Source organism: Vulpes lagopus, chromosome 4 (assembly GCF_018345385.1).
Source record: "Vulpes lagopus strain Blue_001 chromosome 4, ASM1834538v1, whole genome shotgun sequence".
NCBI classification, from domain to species: domain Eukaryota; kingdom Metazoa; phylum Chordata; class Mammalia; order Carnivora; family Canidae; genus Vulpes; species Vulpes lagopus.
In genome coordinates this window covers 38891181-38907135 of record NC_054827.1, presented here as the reverse complement: position 1 = coordinate 38907135, position 15955 = coordinate 38891181, and the positions used below count along the sequence as shown (strand labels likewise).

The 15955-nt window shown below is 55.6% G+C and overlaps 1 protein-coding gene across 4 annotated transcripts in view; it reads right to left on the bottom strand.

Annotated features, from left to right (window-relative positions):
- PTPRN2 (protein tyrosine phosphatase receptor type N2) overlaps positions 1–15955 on the bottom strand; it is a 723182-nt gene that overhangs the window by 650289 nt on the left and 56938 nt on the right. For all 4 annotated transcript variants that reach the window (XM_041753464.1, XM_041753465.1, XM_041753467.1 and 1 more), the window contains one exon: positions 5385–5435. In XM_041753464.1, coding sequence (XP_041609398.1) covers positions 5385–5435 — 51 coding nt within the window. Of the gene's footprint in view, positions 1–5384; positions 5436–15955 lie in introns of those variants that run through there.

The following is a 15955-nucleotide window of genomic DNA, read 5'->3' as shown; positions in this document are numbered from 1 at the left end:
CCTAAACTTTTTCCTCATTTCTGGGGTCTCAGGATGAGTCTCACTCACATCCCCGACCACAGGGACCACAGTGACCATAGTGACCATGCCGACCATGCCAACCATGGCAACCACGGCATGCCCAGTGGGGGCCTCCAGGGGGAACGGACTTGTTGAGCAACTGGATAAAATTAAAACTGAATGGCCACGAGTTATCACTTCTGCAAGGCCAGGAAACTTCACGGCAGACATCCCCTACCCTTGAATAACGGGCTGCCATACAAAGCTCACCTGGTAACCCCAAAACCATGCTCAGGAATTGCCCAAGAAAAGCAAGTGAAGGTCAAACCCTGAGGATCTGGCCTCTACATCTTGCCATTAAAATGATCTTCACAGATGTTGCTGGGTTCCCCAACCCCTTTATTTTTTTAATTTTATTTATTTATTCATAGAGACAGAAAGAGAGAGAGAGAGAGGCAGAGACACAGGCAGAGGGAGAAGCAGGCACCATGCAGAGAGCCTGACATCAGACTCGATCCAGGGTCTCCAGGATCACGCCCTAGGCTGCAGGCGGCGCTAGACCACTGCGCCACCGGGGCTGCCCTTCCCCAACACCTTTATCCAGAATTTTTGTCTATCCAGACAAAAACATTATCAAGTCTATGTCCTTGGCGTCTAGGAGCGCAGTCAGGACAGCCAGTAGCTCCACAGTGTGGCCTTATGACCTAAAAAGTCAAGACAGAGTACCTCCTTCCAAAACACAAGTGAAATGGTTCCCACAAAGCTGATGTTTAAAATCCATTTTACAAAACCCGCTGCTCGGCTCCCTGAAATGACCCAGAGAAGTCGGATCTGAGCACCAAGCTTGGGTTCCCGGTGAGCAGAGCCCTTCCCACAGAGCCAGCTGTACCCAAGAACCTCCTTGGCTAGGGGCATCAGGGTGAACAGACCCCACAGGACAGGGACCAGGGCCTAGGGTGTCCACACCCCAAAAGACAAGGACCAGGGCCTCAGGGTGTCCACACTCCACAGGAGAGGGACCAGGGCCTTGGGGTGTCCAGACCCCACAGGACTGGGATCAGAGCCTCGGTGTGTCCAGACCCCACAGGACAGGGACCAGGGCCTCAGGGTGTACAAATCCCACAGGACTGGGACCAGGGCCTCGGGGTGTCCAGACCCCACAGGACAGGGACCAGGGCCTCAGGGTGACCAGACCCCACAGGACTGGGACCAGGGCCTCGGGGTGTCCAGATCCCACAGGGACCAGGGATCAGGGCCTCAGTGTGTCCAGACCCCACAGGACTGGGACCAGGGCCTCGGGTGTGCAGGTCCCACAGGGACCAGGGCCTCAGGGGTGTCTGGATCCCACAGGCTTTCCCAGCCTCTACAGGGTCGGGGCGTAGGTTCTCCTGCTACTACCTAATCTCTTCAAGCCGACTATACTTTTCATTGTTCCTGGTGTCAAATTAAAGCTTCCTATTATCCTATTTTTTCCAGAGCCATAAACCAGAGGAGCCTGTGGGGCACCCAGGAGATCAGCACCTGCTGCTGACAGGCCCAGTTCATGATCACTAAACACGAAAATGAAAAAAAGTGTTGTGAGCACTTTCAACAAATACATTTATTTGGTCGTCCTCCTTCACAGCCCAAGAATGTTTTGGAAGGAAACAAAGGACACAGGAAGGAGGAGGAAAAACGAAGGAGTCCGGGAAGGAGGCCCCTTCACATGTTGGGGCTCAGCCTGTGCCCTCAGGGGCCAGCTTCCATGCCCCGGGAAGCGCCGTTGCAGGAATGAGGCTGTGGACCGACCCCGGCCACCCTCTCTCTGGACTCGGCCCAGCTCCAAGCCTGCACCTGATGCCCCTGTGGGGCTGAGCGCTTGGTGGCACCCTGGCCAGCAAAGCTCCCTTCTGTTCATCCAACGAGGGGCATGGACACAGGCTTTCCTAGAAACAGGATCGTATCATGACTGCTGCTCTGACAGTTGCTTTTAAGACATTTTCCTGGTTAGCAAACAGATATTTAAGTCATTTTTAAGTATATACATAATTTCTCAAGCTGCAGCCCGTCCATAATTCACAAGACCTCTCCCCTATCAGTGGACTCACAGGTGTCACAGGGTTTGCCACCACAAATACGGGCACACAGCTTTGCTTTTATTTATGTGATTCCCCCAAACAAACTGAATTATATTATATTATTACTATATTATTATATAATATTATTATGTTATTTTGTATTGTATTATCATAATATATTATGTTATGATATTATTATATTTGTCACTTAATGGACATCACCAGATTATACAGCAGAGACTGTGACCACCTCATACTCCACGGGGGTCTGTGCCTACTTCCCCGAGTTCTCACCAGCACTGGATGCATCACTTATCTTTTTAATCTGCTAATCTGCTGAGTGTGGTTTATGTTTAAATTTCCCTAAACCATCTTCAGGGTAAACATTCCCATTGAACACATGGACCATTTTCATTTCCTCTTCTGCAAATCACCATTTGCATCTTTGCCCCAATTTCTTATTCAGGGCTCTGCCTTTTTCTCATAAGGAGTGGGAGTTCTTCGCAAGAATGAGACTCTCTGGTCTACCGATAATGGTTCTCCCAGTCTGGTTATCTTTTTTCTTTTTTAATTGTGACATTAGATAACATAACATCCGTAACCTAAACTGTAGCATTGAATCCATGTCTAAGTTCAGCAGCACTGAGCACATTCTCATGGTTGTACAACCATCACCTCTGCCATCTCCAGAACCTTCTATCTCCCCAAACTCAAATGCTGTCCCTGTCAGACACAAACTGCATCCCCACCAACCAGGCCCCTGCTGCCTACCTGCCTCAATGGATCGGACAGCTCCAGGGACCTCGCTGACATGCAATCACAGAGCATCTGCACCCCCGCCCCCGATATTTTTTAAGAATTTTTTATTTGAGAGAGAGAGTGAGCATGGGAGGGGCGGTGGAGGGGGAGCATCTCCAGCAGATGCCCCGATGAGCAGGGAGCCCAACGTGGGGCTCAATCCCATGACCCTGAGATCAGGACCTGAGCCAAAACCAAGAGGCAGACCCTCCACCAACCAAGCCCCCAGGTGCCCCTGAGCACGCACCGTTCGAGGCTAGTTTATATCCCTGAGCTCCTCAAGGTGCATCCATGTCGGAGCAGGTATTGGAAATCCCTCCCCTTCGAAGCTGACACGAACCCACGGTGTGCACATGGCCCCGTGTTTACTGCGTTGAACACTGGCGCTGCCCCTCTCCTGGCTGCCGTGCTCGCTGCCACTGTGACACCGGGTATGCACATGACTACATGAGTCCTTGCCTGCCACCCTCTAGGGCATCGCATGGTGACCCTACGTCAGACTTTCCGAGGACCTTCCACACCCCTTGCTGGCAGGGACGCAGCCTTACACTCCCACCAATGGTGCTCGAGGGGACGAGGGGTCAGATTTCCCCACAGCCTCACCCACACTCCTTCCTGTTTCTATTTTAGGTTTTGACAGTAACCGTCCTGGGAGGTGTAAGTATGTTCATCTTTTGTCTTTCTTTATAAAGTATCTTATCCCATGAAACCTTTTGGCTTGTGATTCAGAAAGCCTGGGGGACACTGGAGAGCATCTCTGAGGCTAACAGGCTTACCTATCTCTGTTTCCAAGGAAAGGAGAGGAGTGGAGAGGAACAGAGGGAAGCTGTGTCTGCCACAGAACATTCTGGACTCCACAGGGTGGCCCGCCCATGCCCCCAGAGCTGCGAGGTCACACCTATCTGCCCTGGAGCCAGCGGCCTGGACGATGCAGTGGCTGCCTCGTCCTCCTCTCATTCCCTCTTAGCTACTCAGAGACACGGCTTAAGACCAGATGACACCTACCCTGCTGCCTCCCAGACCCGAACTGTAGAGAAAGACAGCAGACGCCATCTACCCCAGAAGTCACAGCCATCATCCTGCATGACATCAACATGCTTCCATGCAGGGAAGGAAGCAGGGAAGGAAACCCCCACAGTGTCATGACCTGAGGCCAGGTCTTGTCGAGGACGAGGGATGGGAAAAGAACTGTAGTTCTAACTATGTTGGGGCCACTTACATCTCCAACTTAAACACACACCCATCTGCTTCCTTCATAATCAAATTTCACCAAGGGCAGGTGGCAGATTTTTAAAAACAAGATTTCTTAAAAGCCATCTCCAAATAAAAGCTGCATGAGGTGAATTCACAAGCCACCCCCAGGGTGGGGGTGGAAGGCTGAGGGGGAGGCCCGACCACGGGGAAGGGTTGCAGGCACCCAGCCAGCAGGACCCCCTGCGTCCACCATCAGGGAGGTTTGACCGCACTGTCTCCCCCCACCCCCCTGCCCGGGTCACCGGCACCATGATCTGCACAGAATTCTTTCCCTAAACCCTCCCCCAAACCACACAGAACAGCACCGTGCAGAGCTGTAGCCATTCGTCCCAAGGACAAAGCAGGAGTGTGGGCAGCCCCAAAACCCCAGGTGCACAGGCCCATCCTCTCCTGGGACACTCACGGCAGCAGGTACTGGCATTTGGACCCTCAGGGCTGCCCCACGCCAGCCCTGCGACAACCGGCCAGGCCCCCAGCAGCCAGACAGTGACCAGCACCTGTGGCTCGTGCATAGCCTCCAGGGACCGGGCCCCTGTGAACCGGGCCCCACCTATGGCCTCGTTTGCACACACGCCTGGGGGAGTGAGCGGCACCTGTGCCAGGACCCAGCAGGGAGCCCAACACGCCCACAAATGACCTGAGAGACCAGCACAGCAGGAGTGGAGCGGCCACACCCGTCACACTCATTCCTCCCACAAACCCAAGGCCGCTGCACACCCGTGGGGTCCAGGAACCGCAGTGCCGGGCAAAACTCCGAGCAGGTGTCGGACTCAGTCCTCCCCCAGCAGGTGAGGGCCGCCACGGACTGGCGGCGCCCAGACCTCCAGCCAGCAAACAGGATGCCAGGGCTGCCTGGAGAGGCCAGGCCACTGCAGCGGGGAGCCCTGGGGCTGCCCCCGACCCTGCTACTGGGGGGACACCAGCCCTGCAAACCCAGAACCCCGAGCACATCTGTCTGTGCCTGTGAGGGAAGGAACCAGGGGTGTAGAGGACGCGTGGCTTCTGCCAGAGGCACAGAAGGGGCTGCGGGCGGGCAGGGCCCCAGACCCCCACCTACTGTGGGCAACTCGCAGGAAGTCCTGGGGGCTCGCAGACGTGACACTGACACCCCCCCCCCCCGCCTGCAAACGATGTGGCGCGTCCACCACGCCAGAGAGGTCTCGGCCGCACAGCCCTAGGAGTGCTGGGGAGAGGAACCCACCCCGAATGTCTGCCCCATGTGGCAAGCCCGCCCCAGGCCCGCAGGGTGGATACACACCTGCCCCACACACTTACCGTTCACACAGGTCTCAGACGATGAGCAGAGGCCATCTTGGAGCAAGCAGCCTGGGGAGGACAAGAGAGAGGGGGTAAGTGCCGCTGCCCTGGCCGTACCAGCCGCAGACTCCCACGCGTCCACCCAACGGCCCTTTGGGTTTGGCTCTTGTGAGATAAAGCTGAACTCGGGAACCTGGTCCGAGTCCATGAGAGGACACACACGTGTCCGCGGCCTGGCCTCTCCGCCAGGATACACTCACAAACCTCCTATCTCCGCCAGGGGAGCAGCAGAGGGAGGGGGCTGGGGAGAGGGCGTCCATGCAGACACATCCTCGGCCCCACCGAGCCCTGTCAACAGCGCTGGGTCATCCCAACCAGCACTGAGCCTAATGCCCAGGATGAGGCCCCACGTGGACAGACGGCCCCAGGTACTGCCAGGAACGCAAGGAGGAGGCGGGGAGGGGCCTCTCATTTTCCAGAAACAGTCAGGAATGGGGAGTGTGACCCCAAATGCCTGTACCCACCACAGAGGGTCCAAGAAGGCAGATGTCAAACAGGGCGAGCCGGACAGGGAGGGTGCAATGGAGACCCAGGGGAGGGGGAGGCCGAGACTCGGATGCTCTGGCCACACACCCCCGCTGGGAGCCCTCAGGCCAACAAAGCCGGATGTGTTCTGAGCACGTCAGGCCTCTAGCAACGCGGAGAGCGCATTCCCAACAAGCACCTGCATCCCCGCGGCTCCTCCTAACGAACTCTGACCGTCCACTCAGCGCACCCAGGCCGTGGACTCTCCCAACCCGACCAGCACACGAGCACTGGCCACCGGCCCTGCACACTGCGGTGACTGTCCACATAGGGCCGACCCTCCTCTGCTGGCCAGGAGGTTCCCGACAAGAGGAACCACGTAACCGCGTCCTTCGATCCTCTGCCATTTCCTCTGTGCACCCGGGTCGGCCTGCAGCAGGTGCCTGGAGCCGGATGCACAGGAAGGAACGGCAGGTAGGGGCATCTCCACTGGAGGAATCCATCCCTCGCATCACCATGAAGTTCCTACTACTCACATGCTCTAAAACCCCTGGAGTCGGAAGCTTTCTCTGAAACAAGGAAGGGCTGGCAAGGCCCAAAAGCACATGTGGCTCCAGAATCAGAGGCATGGAGTCAGGAGACAGGTTACCATGAGGTCACGAGGTCATCTGCCATCACAGCCACTGTAGAGTGAGAGGAGATGGTTCCGTGTCCCCCAGGAGACACCCCAGGAGCCGCTCCTCGGCGGGCCACCCAGGACCGCAACCCCGAGCCAGGACGGCTTCCCTGGAACACAGACCCTCCTACGCCTCCAGGGGTGGCTGGAGCACATGTCCACCCCCGCTCATCCATGAGCCACCCTGAGCCGTCCACCAGAGCCACATCCGCACAGCTCTGTCCCAGAGCTGCTCGCTCCCACTCCTGTCTCACCTGCAACCCGAGCCAGGCCCAGGAGGCCCGGCGGGAAAGCAGCCGGGACCTGCCCGACAGCCAGCATGTCGCCTGGGCACTAGCAAGGCTGCGTCCAGTGTTGTTCCTGCGAGGGCCCAGGGCTCGGCCAGGCTCAGTGTCACAAGCAACAGAGCCCAGCTGCTGGCCCTGGAGACACCCCTCCAGCTGCCCGGGGACGGTCTGCGGGGAGGACAGGAGGTAGACGCCTAAGGGGCTCTGCAGTGTCAGGTCCTGCTGCCCCTCCCTCCGCCCAGGTTCACAGACACCGCACGATCCCTCTTCCGTGGCAGGATCCTTCCGGGCGTTTCCAGGGCCCACAGCCTGACTCACTTACACGAACGACCCCGCACTGCTCACGTGGCAGCCACAGACAACAGGTCCTGCGAGGAGAGGGCGCGGCTAGAAACCTGGACTCGCTCTCCGAGCCCCGCTAACCACAGCTGGCAGCTGGACTCAACAGGAACGAGACGGCAGCACAATGAAGCCCTGAATCCCGGCTCCGGCACCACTGCCTGCTGCCAAGGGGCCTCACCCTGTGCACCCGGGGACCCAGGACAACCGCATCAGACAGATGTCGCTGCACGTGAAGCTGTCGGCCAGCAGTGCTGCTCCAGCAGGCGTGGGCTAATTTTATGGATTTATTCATGTTGTTATTTGCTCAAGTCATAAGAGGCCACATTTCATTTTAAGTACCAGCCGCCTCCTAATACTAATTGTGACTGTGAACCACAGAAGAAAGACTCATCTATGTGGCACACACTGCCCCGCCCCGGGGTCTCCGTGAGACGCACTCCATCTCTACCCACTCCCCACCCCCGCAGGCTGGGTGCAGCGCTGAACCCAATTTGTTGGCACTTCGTCTCACAGTCGGGCTCGTGAATGCTGCCAGGACCAAACCCCACTGCAGGGCCAGCCCGTCCCATGCAGGAAGCAAGATCCTGGGTGTGCACCTTCATGCCTGGTGCCAGAAACCCGAGTGCCTCAGTCCTAAGGCCATTACCCCCCCTTCCCATGAACCTGAGGCAATGTTCCCAAAATGCTCACACTGCCCCCTTGGCTGAACCCCCGGCACTCGGCTGGGAAGCTGGGTGCACCCCACTCGTCACACCACAGCTTTCCTGCCAGCTTCAGGACGCACATGCGCACTTGCTGTCATGCGCACACATGCACACATTAACTCAGGCCCACACACACAGCCACACTCACAACCACATGCACAGACACACATACCAGCCCTGTTTAGGTCTAATTCTGTTCTCTTCCTTATTTTCCCAGAACACTAAGCAAGATTGTGTCACCGTCTCGACGCCTCTTTCTCTTCCTGTAAACAGAGGGAACACAGCACTTCTGCCGGAGCCAGGCCCCTCCCCGCCACCTCCCATCCTCCTGAGGTGCTCAGGGATTTGTGTTTTGCGGTGGAGATGCCCCTGTGAGCAGAAACACCTCCCCCCCCGCTGCCGGGACCCCACGCCAGCCCTTCTGTGCCCAGAGTCCCCTCCAGGCTGTGACGCTGCCACAGAGGGTGCATGGCCGCCCCATCACTGGGGCCCAGCCATCCCAGGCACATGCCCCAGCACACTCCTTGCCCCTCCAGGCACGGTCCCACTCCCCCACCATGCACACTCCTCGCCCCCCAGGTACACTCCTCACACCTGGCCTGCTCTTCCCGCTGCCCCCCACAACCCAGGATTCTGCAGAAGCACAGGGATGGAGCCCACGCCTGAGAGCAGAATAGGGAGGATCTGTGACCAAGTCACGGAGACAAGGATGGAGGGGAAGTAGGTTCTCTCAGCAGATAACAAAACCGTCTCTGTCACAAGGGCCCCAGGAACAGGGGCAGTGGCCGCATCTCCTCAAAGCCACTGGAAGATTCTCAGAACCCAGAACTCTCAGGAAATTTTCCTAAAATTGAGAACCAATAATGCTACTAAGCCAGAAATGGTTCAGTATCGTAGCCAAATAAGACGACGACCACAGCCAGCCAGCAGCGGGTTCTGCGCACATGCACGTTAGCAACGACAAGGTTACCTCATCCCAAAGGCAATTTCTCAAAAGGAACAGTGTTCCCGTGCGTGGATTCTCTCACAGGGTCCCTTCCGTCTTCCCACCGAGTGCTCCCCAGTAGGCCCCGCACAACCTGACAACCCAGTTCCCACCAAGGACCCCGCCTCACAGATGAGGGCCCTGCAACTCAGCATAGTGACCAGCACACCTGCAGCATGCTCAAAGCCCGGCCCGTCTCCCCCCACACCCGCTCCACCGCGATTCCAGGTAAGGGGGTGGGCGTGTGTCCCTCAAGGGCAGAGCCACGTGACGCCAGGGACTTGACAGAGCGCCGCGCCCAGACCCTCAGCCCACTACCCACGCCCTCTGTGGCCTGGAGGGAATCAGAAGGCAGGAGGAGGCAAGTCGAGGCTGTGGCTCGCCCTGCAGGGAAGGGGGCCCTGCTCCTGTGCATGCTTCTCCTTTCTCTTTGGAAGATCCACTGGTTGGTGTTAGTGGGTGGTGTAGGGACAGAGGGATGGGGACAGAGTCCCAAGTGGGCTCTGCGCTCGATCCCACGACCCCTGAGATCAGACCTGAGCTGAAACAGAGTCGGACACATCACAGACCGAGCCCCAGAGCAGGAAGCTTTAGTGATGGGGCTGATTCAGTGTGTGAGGCTTCAGGTGTCAGCCTGTAGGGACAGGAGGCTGAGCAGCACCCACCAGAGCCCCAGCTCCCAGATGGGAGCCCACATTTCAACCGTATCAGCCTTCAGTTCAGCAGCTACAAGACGTTTGGGCATCGGCATCCTTGCAGCATGGAGGAAAGACCCGCCTCCAAGGGAAGAATGCCCCGCACATGTGCCCCCTCCCTGTGCTGGGCCCCTAACCCGCCCCCTGCTAAGAGCAGGAGGTGGCCCCACGTGCAGGCAGAGGGCCGGGTGCACGACGGTGGCAGCAGCCCCCCTCCTCCAGCAGGACACCCACATGCCCAGGGCGAGGGCAGCCCCCTGAGGGCCAGAGGGGCAGACGCTGGAGTCCTCCCAGGCAGGGAGGGCTCATGTTCCTGGGAGCCGCGGGTGGGAGCTGACAGCCATCGAGGGACAAAGGAGCCTCTGTATAAGGTGTCCACTCAGCTCTGCAGAGGCCTGTGCCCAGGTGATGGGAGCCCCAGCCACAGCATGCACCAGAACACCAGCCGGTACTGGTGAGGCCGAGACAGCCAGCAACTGCCCATAGGCACCCGGGGCCCAGGCTGCCACCTGCCAGGTCTGCGGGCCACGTCTTCTCCAAGCAGTCCAGTGCTCCCCAAGCAGCCCACCGTCGCTCCTGCCATGCACAGCCACTGGGGAAGCTCCGGAACGGCGGGCTCCACCATGGCATGTAGGGTGACAGCCAGACCCAGGAAGGCTCCTGTCCCCAGAGCCACCTCCCCAGTGCTGGCCGGTCTGTCAACACCAGTTCCCAGGATCGAACACCGACTTCATGCTATCACACAGGTATCAGGTAGGGATGCCAGGCTGCTCAGTGGCAGCACGTGCAGCTCTCTGCGTGCCGGGCCAGGGTCCCAGGGTTTCCCTACAACACGCACACGGCAAAGCCACATGATGTAGGCTACCCCTCCCTAACAGCCAGAGGCCTATGCTTTCAGAGCAGCAGGGCATCTGGCCTCTCGTCCTCTGCAGGCACTGACCCCCTGCTGCAGTGACCCCAGTGCGCTCCAGTCCCTCGGCGAGGAAGACAGTAGCCTCTGGGCCTGCTGCTGGGGGGCCTGAGACCCAGGCTGGTCACAATGGGGCCAGCGAGGTCCCAGGCCCTGCAGCTGTGCGGCCACCTGCCCAGGAGAGCAGAGAGCAGGCCCTGCAGCAGACACATGGCCCTACTCCCTTGTGGGGGCCACACACTACCCACTCACTGCACCTCAGTACCGACCTCCCTGACCTTGACCTGCGGGCCGTAGCCACTGCCCTCAGAGCCCAGGCTTTCTTCTCTGCCAGCCACACAGCCACACACACCTGTGTGAGCTGGTGCCCGTCTCGGGGGGGAAGGGGGCCCTGGGACCAGGCTGGTCACCGGGTCACCGCAGTGCCCCCCCACCCAGCTCTGCTGGCTCCATCCCTGCAGGTGACATTTGCATCCATGGGGTGTGACACACGCATCCTCTTGTGTCTGAGAACATGGCTAGTGTCTGAGGCAGGGGCCACGATCCTGACCCTTGTCCTGCTGGCCCCCTGCAAAATCAGCCTCTCCCACATGGAACTGCAGCACCACGTGGGGGACAGCCTGCAGCTGCCACCCGCCAGCCAGTGGCTTCTCTGACGGTTTTCTAAAATAAGGGAAAACTAAATTCCTTTCTTTTTATAAACTTTATTTTTATTTGAAAGAGAAAGAGAGAGCGCGCACACGAGCAGAGGCAGAGGGAAAAGCAGGCTCCCCGCCCAGCACAGAGCCTGATGGGGGACTCGACCCCAGGACCCTGAGATTGTGACCTGAGCTGAAGGCAGACACTCCACCGATGGAGCCTCCCAGACACCCCTCAGAAAAAGTAGATTCTAATCTTGAGTAGCTTCCTTGAGTTCAAGTTCCTAACTGTGTGTGTTAATAAATACACAAGAATGTATGTATGAGTGACAATTGTTCCAAGTTCAGGGTTTCTACAATATCTTTGTGTTTTATCTTTAAGGTGCAGGAGCCGATTATCGGGAAGCGTGCTGCCAACACGTGACGCTCCTGCTTTACTACCTCAGTGTTTCCAACACGCCTCACTGAAGTTAGGACATGGCTGTTAACAACTTGCTGATGCATCTAATCTGTGACGTGTACTGAGGGACACTTCGCTCGGCCCTTCGGCGTTTGTCTTCAGTTTCCTGAAATGGAATAATATCCTCAAGAGAAGGGCATCTTCTGACTTGTTCTGTGGGATTAAGAAGCATTTCTGAGCTTGTTTCCATAGATACGGGAAAGCCCCAGCCAGTCTCTAACTAGAGCCTCCAACATCAAACACGGAGAGTGCGGATGGCCACACCATCAGACCGGGCGCAGGGAGGCTGCTGCAGGGAGCCCCGGGGTGACGGTCATGCGCACGCCCATGGGGAGCCTCAGGGAGGCCAGGGCAAAGTGAAATCTAGGGTCACTGAGGGGCAGGCCCACAGCCACACCTGCCTGGACACGTGAGGTGCGTGGCTTATGGGGCAACGAGCCTCTCCGTCTTGCCGGGCCGACTCACTGGACCCTCAGCCATCCTGGGTGCAGGCCCACTGTGACCATCACGTGACCTCAGGACCCTCCCGGGGAGATCGAGGTCACTTGGTCCTCATCACATGACAGAACGTGGCATGTGTCCTATTTCAAGGTCCACGCAGGTCAGCGGGGTCCTGATGATGTACACGTTTGATTCCCCCCAGACCTGGCTCAGAGCCCACAGCTCTCCATCTCCCGCATGAAGCAAGGGCATGGGCTTTTAGAAATAATATTCATCTAAAAACAAGGATTAGGGAAGTGGTTTAGCGCCGCCTTCAGCCCAGGGCATGATTCTGGAGACTCGGGATCGAGTCCCACACCGGGCTCCCTGCATGGAGCCTGCTTCTCCCTCTGTGTCTGTCTATCTCTCTCTCTCTCTCTCTCTCTGTCGCTCATGAATAAATAAAATCTAAAAAAAATAAAATAGGGGATCCCTGGGTGGCTCAGCGGTTTAGTGCCTGCCTTTGGTCCAGGGTGTGATCCTGGAGTCCTGGGATTGAGTCCCATGTCGGGCTCCCTGCATGGAGCCTGCTTCTCCCTCTGCCTGTGTCTCTGCCTCTCTCTCAGTCTGTGTCTCTCATGAATGAATAAATAAAATATTTTTTAAAAATAAAAAAATAAAAAATAAAATAAAAAATAAAAACCGGGATCAGCGTATCAGTAATGGTTGTATCATAAAGTAACTATCACAAACGCTCTGCAGTTTATTTCTTTGGACCCAAATTCTTTCTCATCCCAAATGACAAGTGGCACAATTATTTCAAATTAATTATGTAAGAAAAACTGGGCACCTGGGAGTCTCCATCAGTGTGCAGAATCTGTCTTCAGCTCAGGTCATGATCCTGGGGCCTGGGGTCAAGCCCCACGTCCCGCTCCCTGCTCAGCGGGGAACCTGCTTCTTCCTCTGCCCCTCACCCCTGCTCGCACTCTCTCTCTCTCTCTCTCTCTCTCTCTTTCTCTCTCAAATAAATAAATAAAATATTTTTTTAAATCATATGTTGGGGCGCCTGGTGGCTTAGCCGGTCAAGAATCCAACTCCTGGTTTCAGCTCAGGTCATGACCTTGGGGTCCTGGGATCAAGTCCCACGTTGGGGTCTGCGCTCAAGAAGACACTGCTGGGGATTCCTCTCTGCACCCCCCGCCACCCGGGGCACAAGCATTCTCGATCTCTCTCTCTCTCTCTCTCTCTCTCAAAAGTAAATAAATCTTTAAAAGAAAAAGAAAAATTATATGTAAACTAACTTTTACATTTATACTGGGCTCAATTGTTTTAAATTTAAATCCAACTGGCCAACATAGAGACTTCATTAATCTCAGACGTAGAGTTCAGTGACTCATCAAACGCAGAAAACACCCCATGCTCAAGACGTCACGAGTTAAGTTCAATGTTAAGACTAGATGTATGTTTAATGTACATAGTAACGTAATGAGGATTAAAAAGCAAAACCTGCTCCCGTGGCCCAATATAAGAATTCTTGCACTGACAATTTTCTGGGTTTGTTTATAAATAATGAGATAAAAAGTGTTTCTACCACTGTTTCTGAGCACTTGTCCCCCAACAACACATGGCAATGTGCTGCCCCCAACAACACATGGCAATGTGCTGCCCCCAACACTGGAAACCGAGACACATACACACCCTTGAACACTGATCTGAAACTAGAGGCAACTGGGGACATCACAGGGGAACTTCTCCCATCTTTTTGATTCCCGCACAGCTGACATTCAGCATCATGACAGTTTCAGGTGTATGATACAGTGACTCAACAATTCCATGCATGACCATCACATGGCTCATCACAGTCCATGCAGTCTAATCCTCATCACCTGTTTCACCGGGCCCCACCCACCTCCCCTCTGTGATCATCAGTTTGGTTTCTCTAGTTAAGAGTCTGGGGCTGTTGTCTTTCTTCTTGGTTTGGTTTTGTTTCTGAAATTCCACATATGAGTGAAATCATGCGGTATTTTCTTTCTCTGGCTGACGTATTTCATTTAGAATAATACTCTCACTCCATCCGTGTGGTTGCAAATGGCAGGATCTCACTCTTCTTTATGGCCAATACTCCATTTGGTGTGCATGTACATACATATATCCCACTGTGTACCCACACACCATGCTCTTCATCCATTCCTCGATGGATGGGCACTTGGGGTACTTCCATAACTTGACCATTGTAGGTATTGCTGCAGTAAACATAGGGGTGCATGTATCCCATTGAATTATTTTTTTTCTGTGTTCTGGGTAAACACCTAATTGTGCAATTCCTGGATCACAGAATAGCTCTATTTCTAACTTTCTGAAGCCCCTCCCTCCTGTGCCCCACAGAGGCCTCCCCACTTTACATCCCCACCAACAGGGCAGGCACCTTCCTTCTTCTCCACATCCTCCCAACACCTGTTGTTTCCTGGGGTTTTGATGTTGGCCATCCTGACAGGTGTGAGGTGGGATCTCAACCGTGGAACAACCTGAGACCTCACAGGGAAAGTCATCACCAGTTCCTTGTGAAAATAACTCTTCCCTCTATAACCTCATCCAGTTTAATCTGTGTTATTCTCAGGTCCTTTTCTGTCCTCTGCTGTGGCCAAGCAAACTATGCATGCTTAGTGCCTTCTAACATCTGAGAACCACTGGTTTTCCAAGTATCTGCAGACGGCATTCATGGCTCCTCCACCTGGAATGTGACTACTGGGCCAGCTGTTAAGTGTGAGATCAGCCTGCCTTCTGCTGGGCATCCCTGTGGCTAAGCCCATACAATCCAAGGGCAAGGTTCTGTTCTTTCAGGTCCTCCCCCAGCCCAGATCTAGGAATCCTAGAAGAGAACAGATTTGTTCCCAACTGTTGGGTTCCCCCTCCCACCTCCAGCACACACACACTAGCTACTCTTGTGTGTGGGTAAGAGACACAGCTGTAAGCTCTGGAGTGATTGCCAAGGAGAAGGTCCTGTGGCTGATGGAGCCACACCTGCCTCCCAAAGAAGCCACATCCCTGGGTAGGCCACCCCCTGAGGGACACAACCAGTCCGGATAGAAACATCCCTCATGACCAAGGGGGCAACTCATGTTGGGACAGCTCTATTTTAAGGTTTTAGTCTATTGAGTATACGTCTATCTCCTGGAAGCTTCCATCACAGATGCTCCCAATACTTGGCATTCCACAGAGCAAAGCCTCTCCCTGTTGAAATGAGGTAACAAAACACCCCCCAGAGTGACAAGCCTACATTATCTATCTCCCAGTGGATGCATGCTCCTCTCCCTCTCCCCTCTTCCATAGGGCAGACTTTCCAATGTCTGGATCTGTTCTTCTTTAACTAAAACATGTGCAGCTGTCACATAATATGGTTTCACACCATTCTGCCCACCTAACCTCCCTGCTCTCAGCACTGCCTGTGTGGATCTGTGCTGAAACAGGGTGCACATGTCAGAGCTGAACGGAGCTTCAGGACTGGCACAGCCACCTGGGCACAAACATTCTTCCCCATTGCTCTGATTCTCCCCTCCTATCACCAGAGCCGGAGTCCATGTAGCTGCCAGAGGTCTGCGAGAGCACTCAACTCTAGCACATTCTGACAGAAGAACAAGTGGCTTGCTCAGGGCAGGCGAGACGGCCTTGTTTTTTTGTTGTAGACACAGTGTTACTGGAACACAGCCACCTCCCTGCTCACCCTGGTGAATGGCTGCTTTCGTCCTGCCATAGCCAAGTCCCAGAGCTGGGACAGACATACACACCAGGAGCCCCAAGAGCCCTGAAGTCTTTCACAGAAATACTTCGCTGGCCCTGGCTCACTGGAAGCGGTGCACACTCCTCAGAAGACCAACAGGGGGCTAGAAAGCTGGCCTGGAGAAATGGGCGGGAACCAAAACAGGGTCCCACATGGCTCCGTGAGTGGC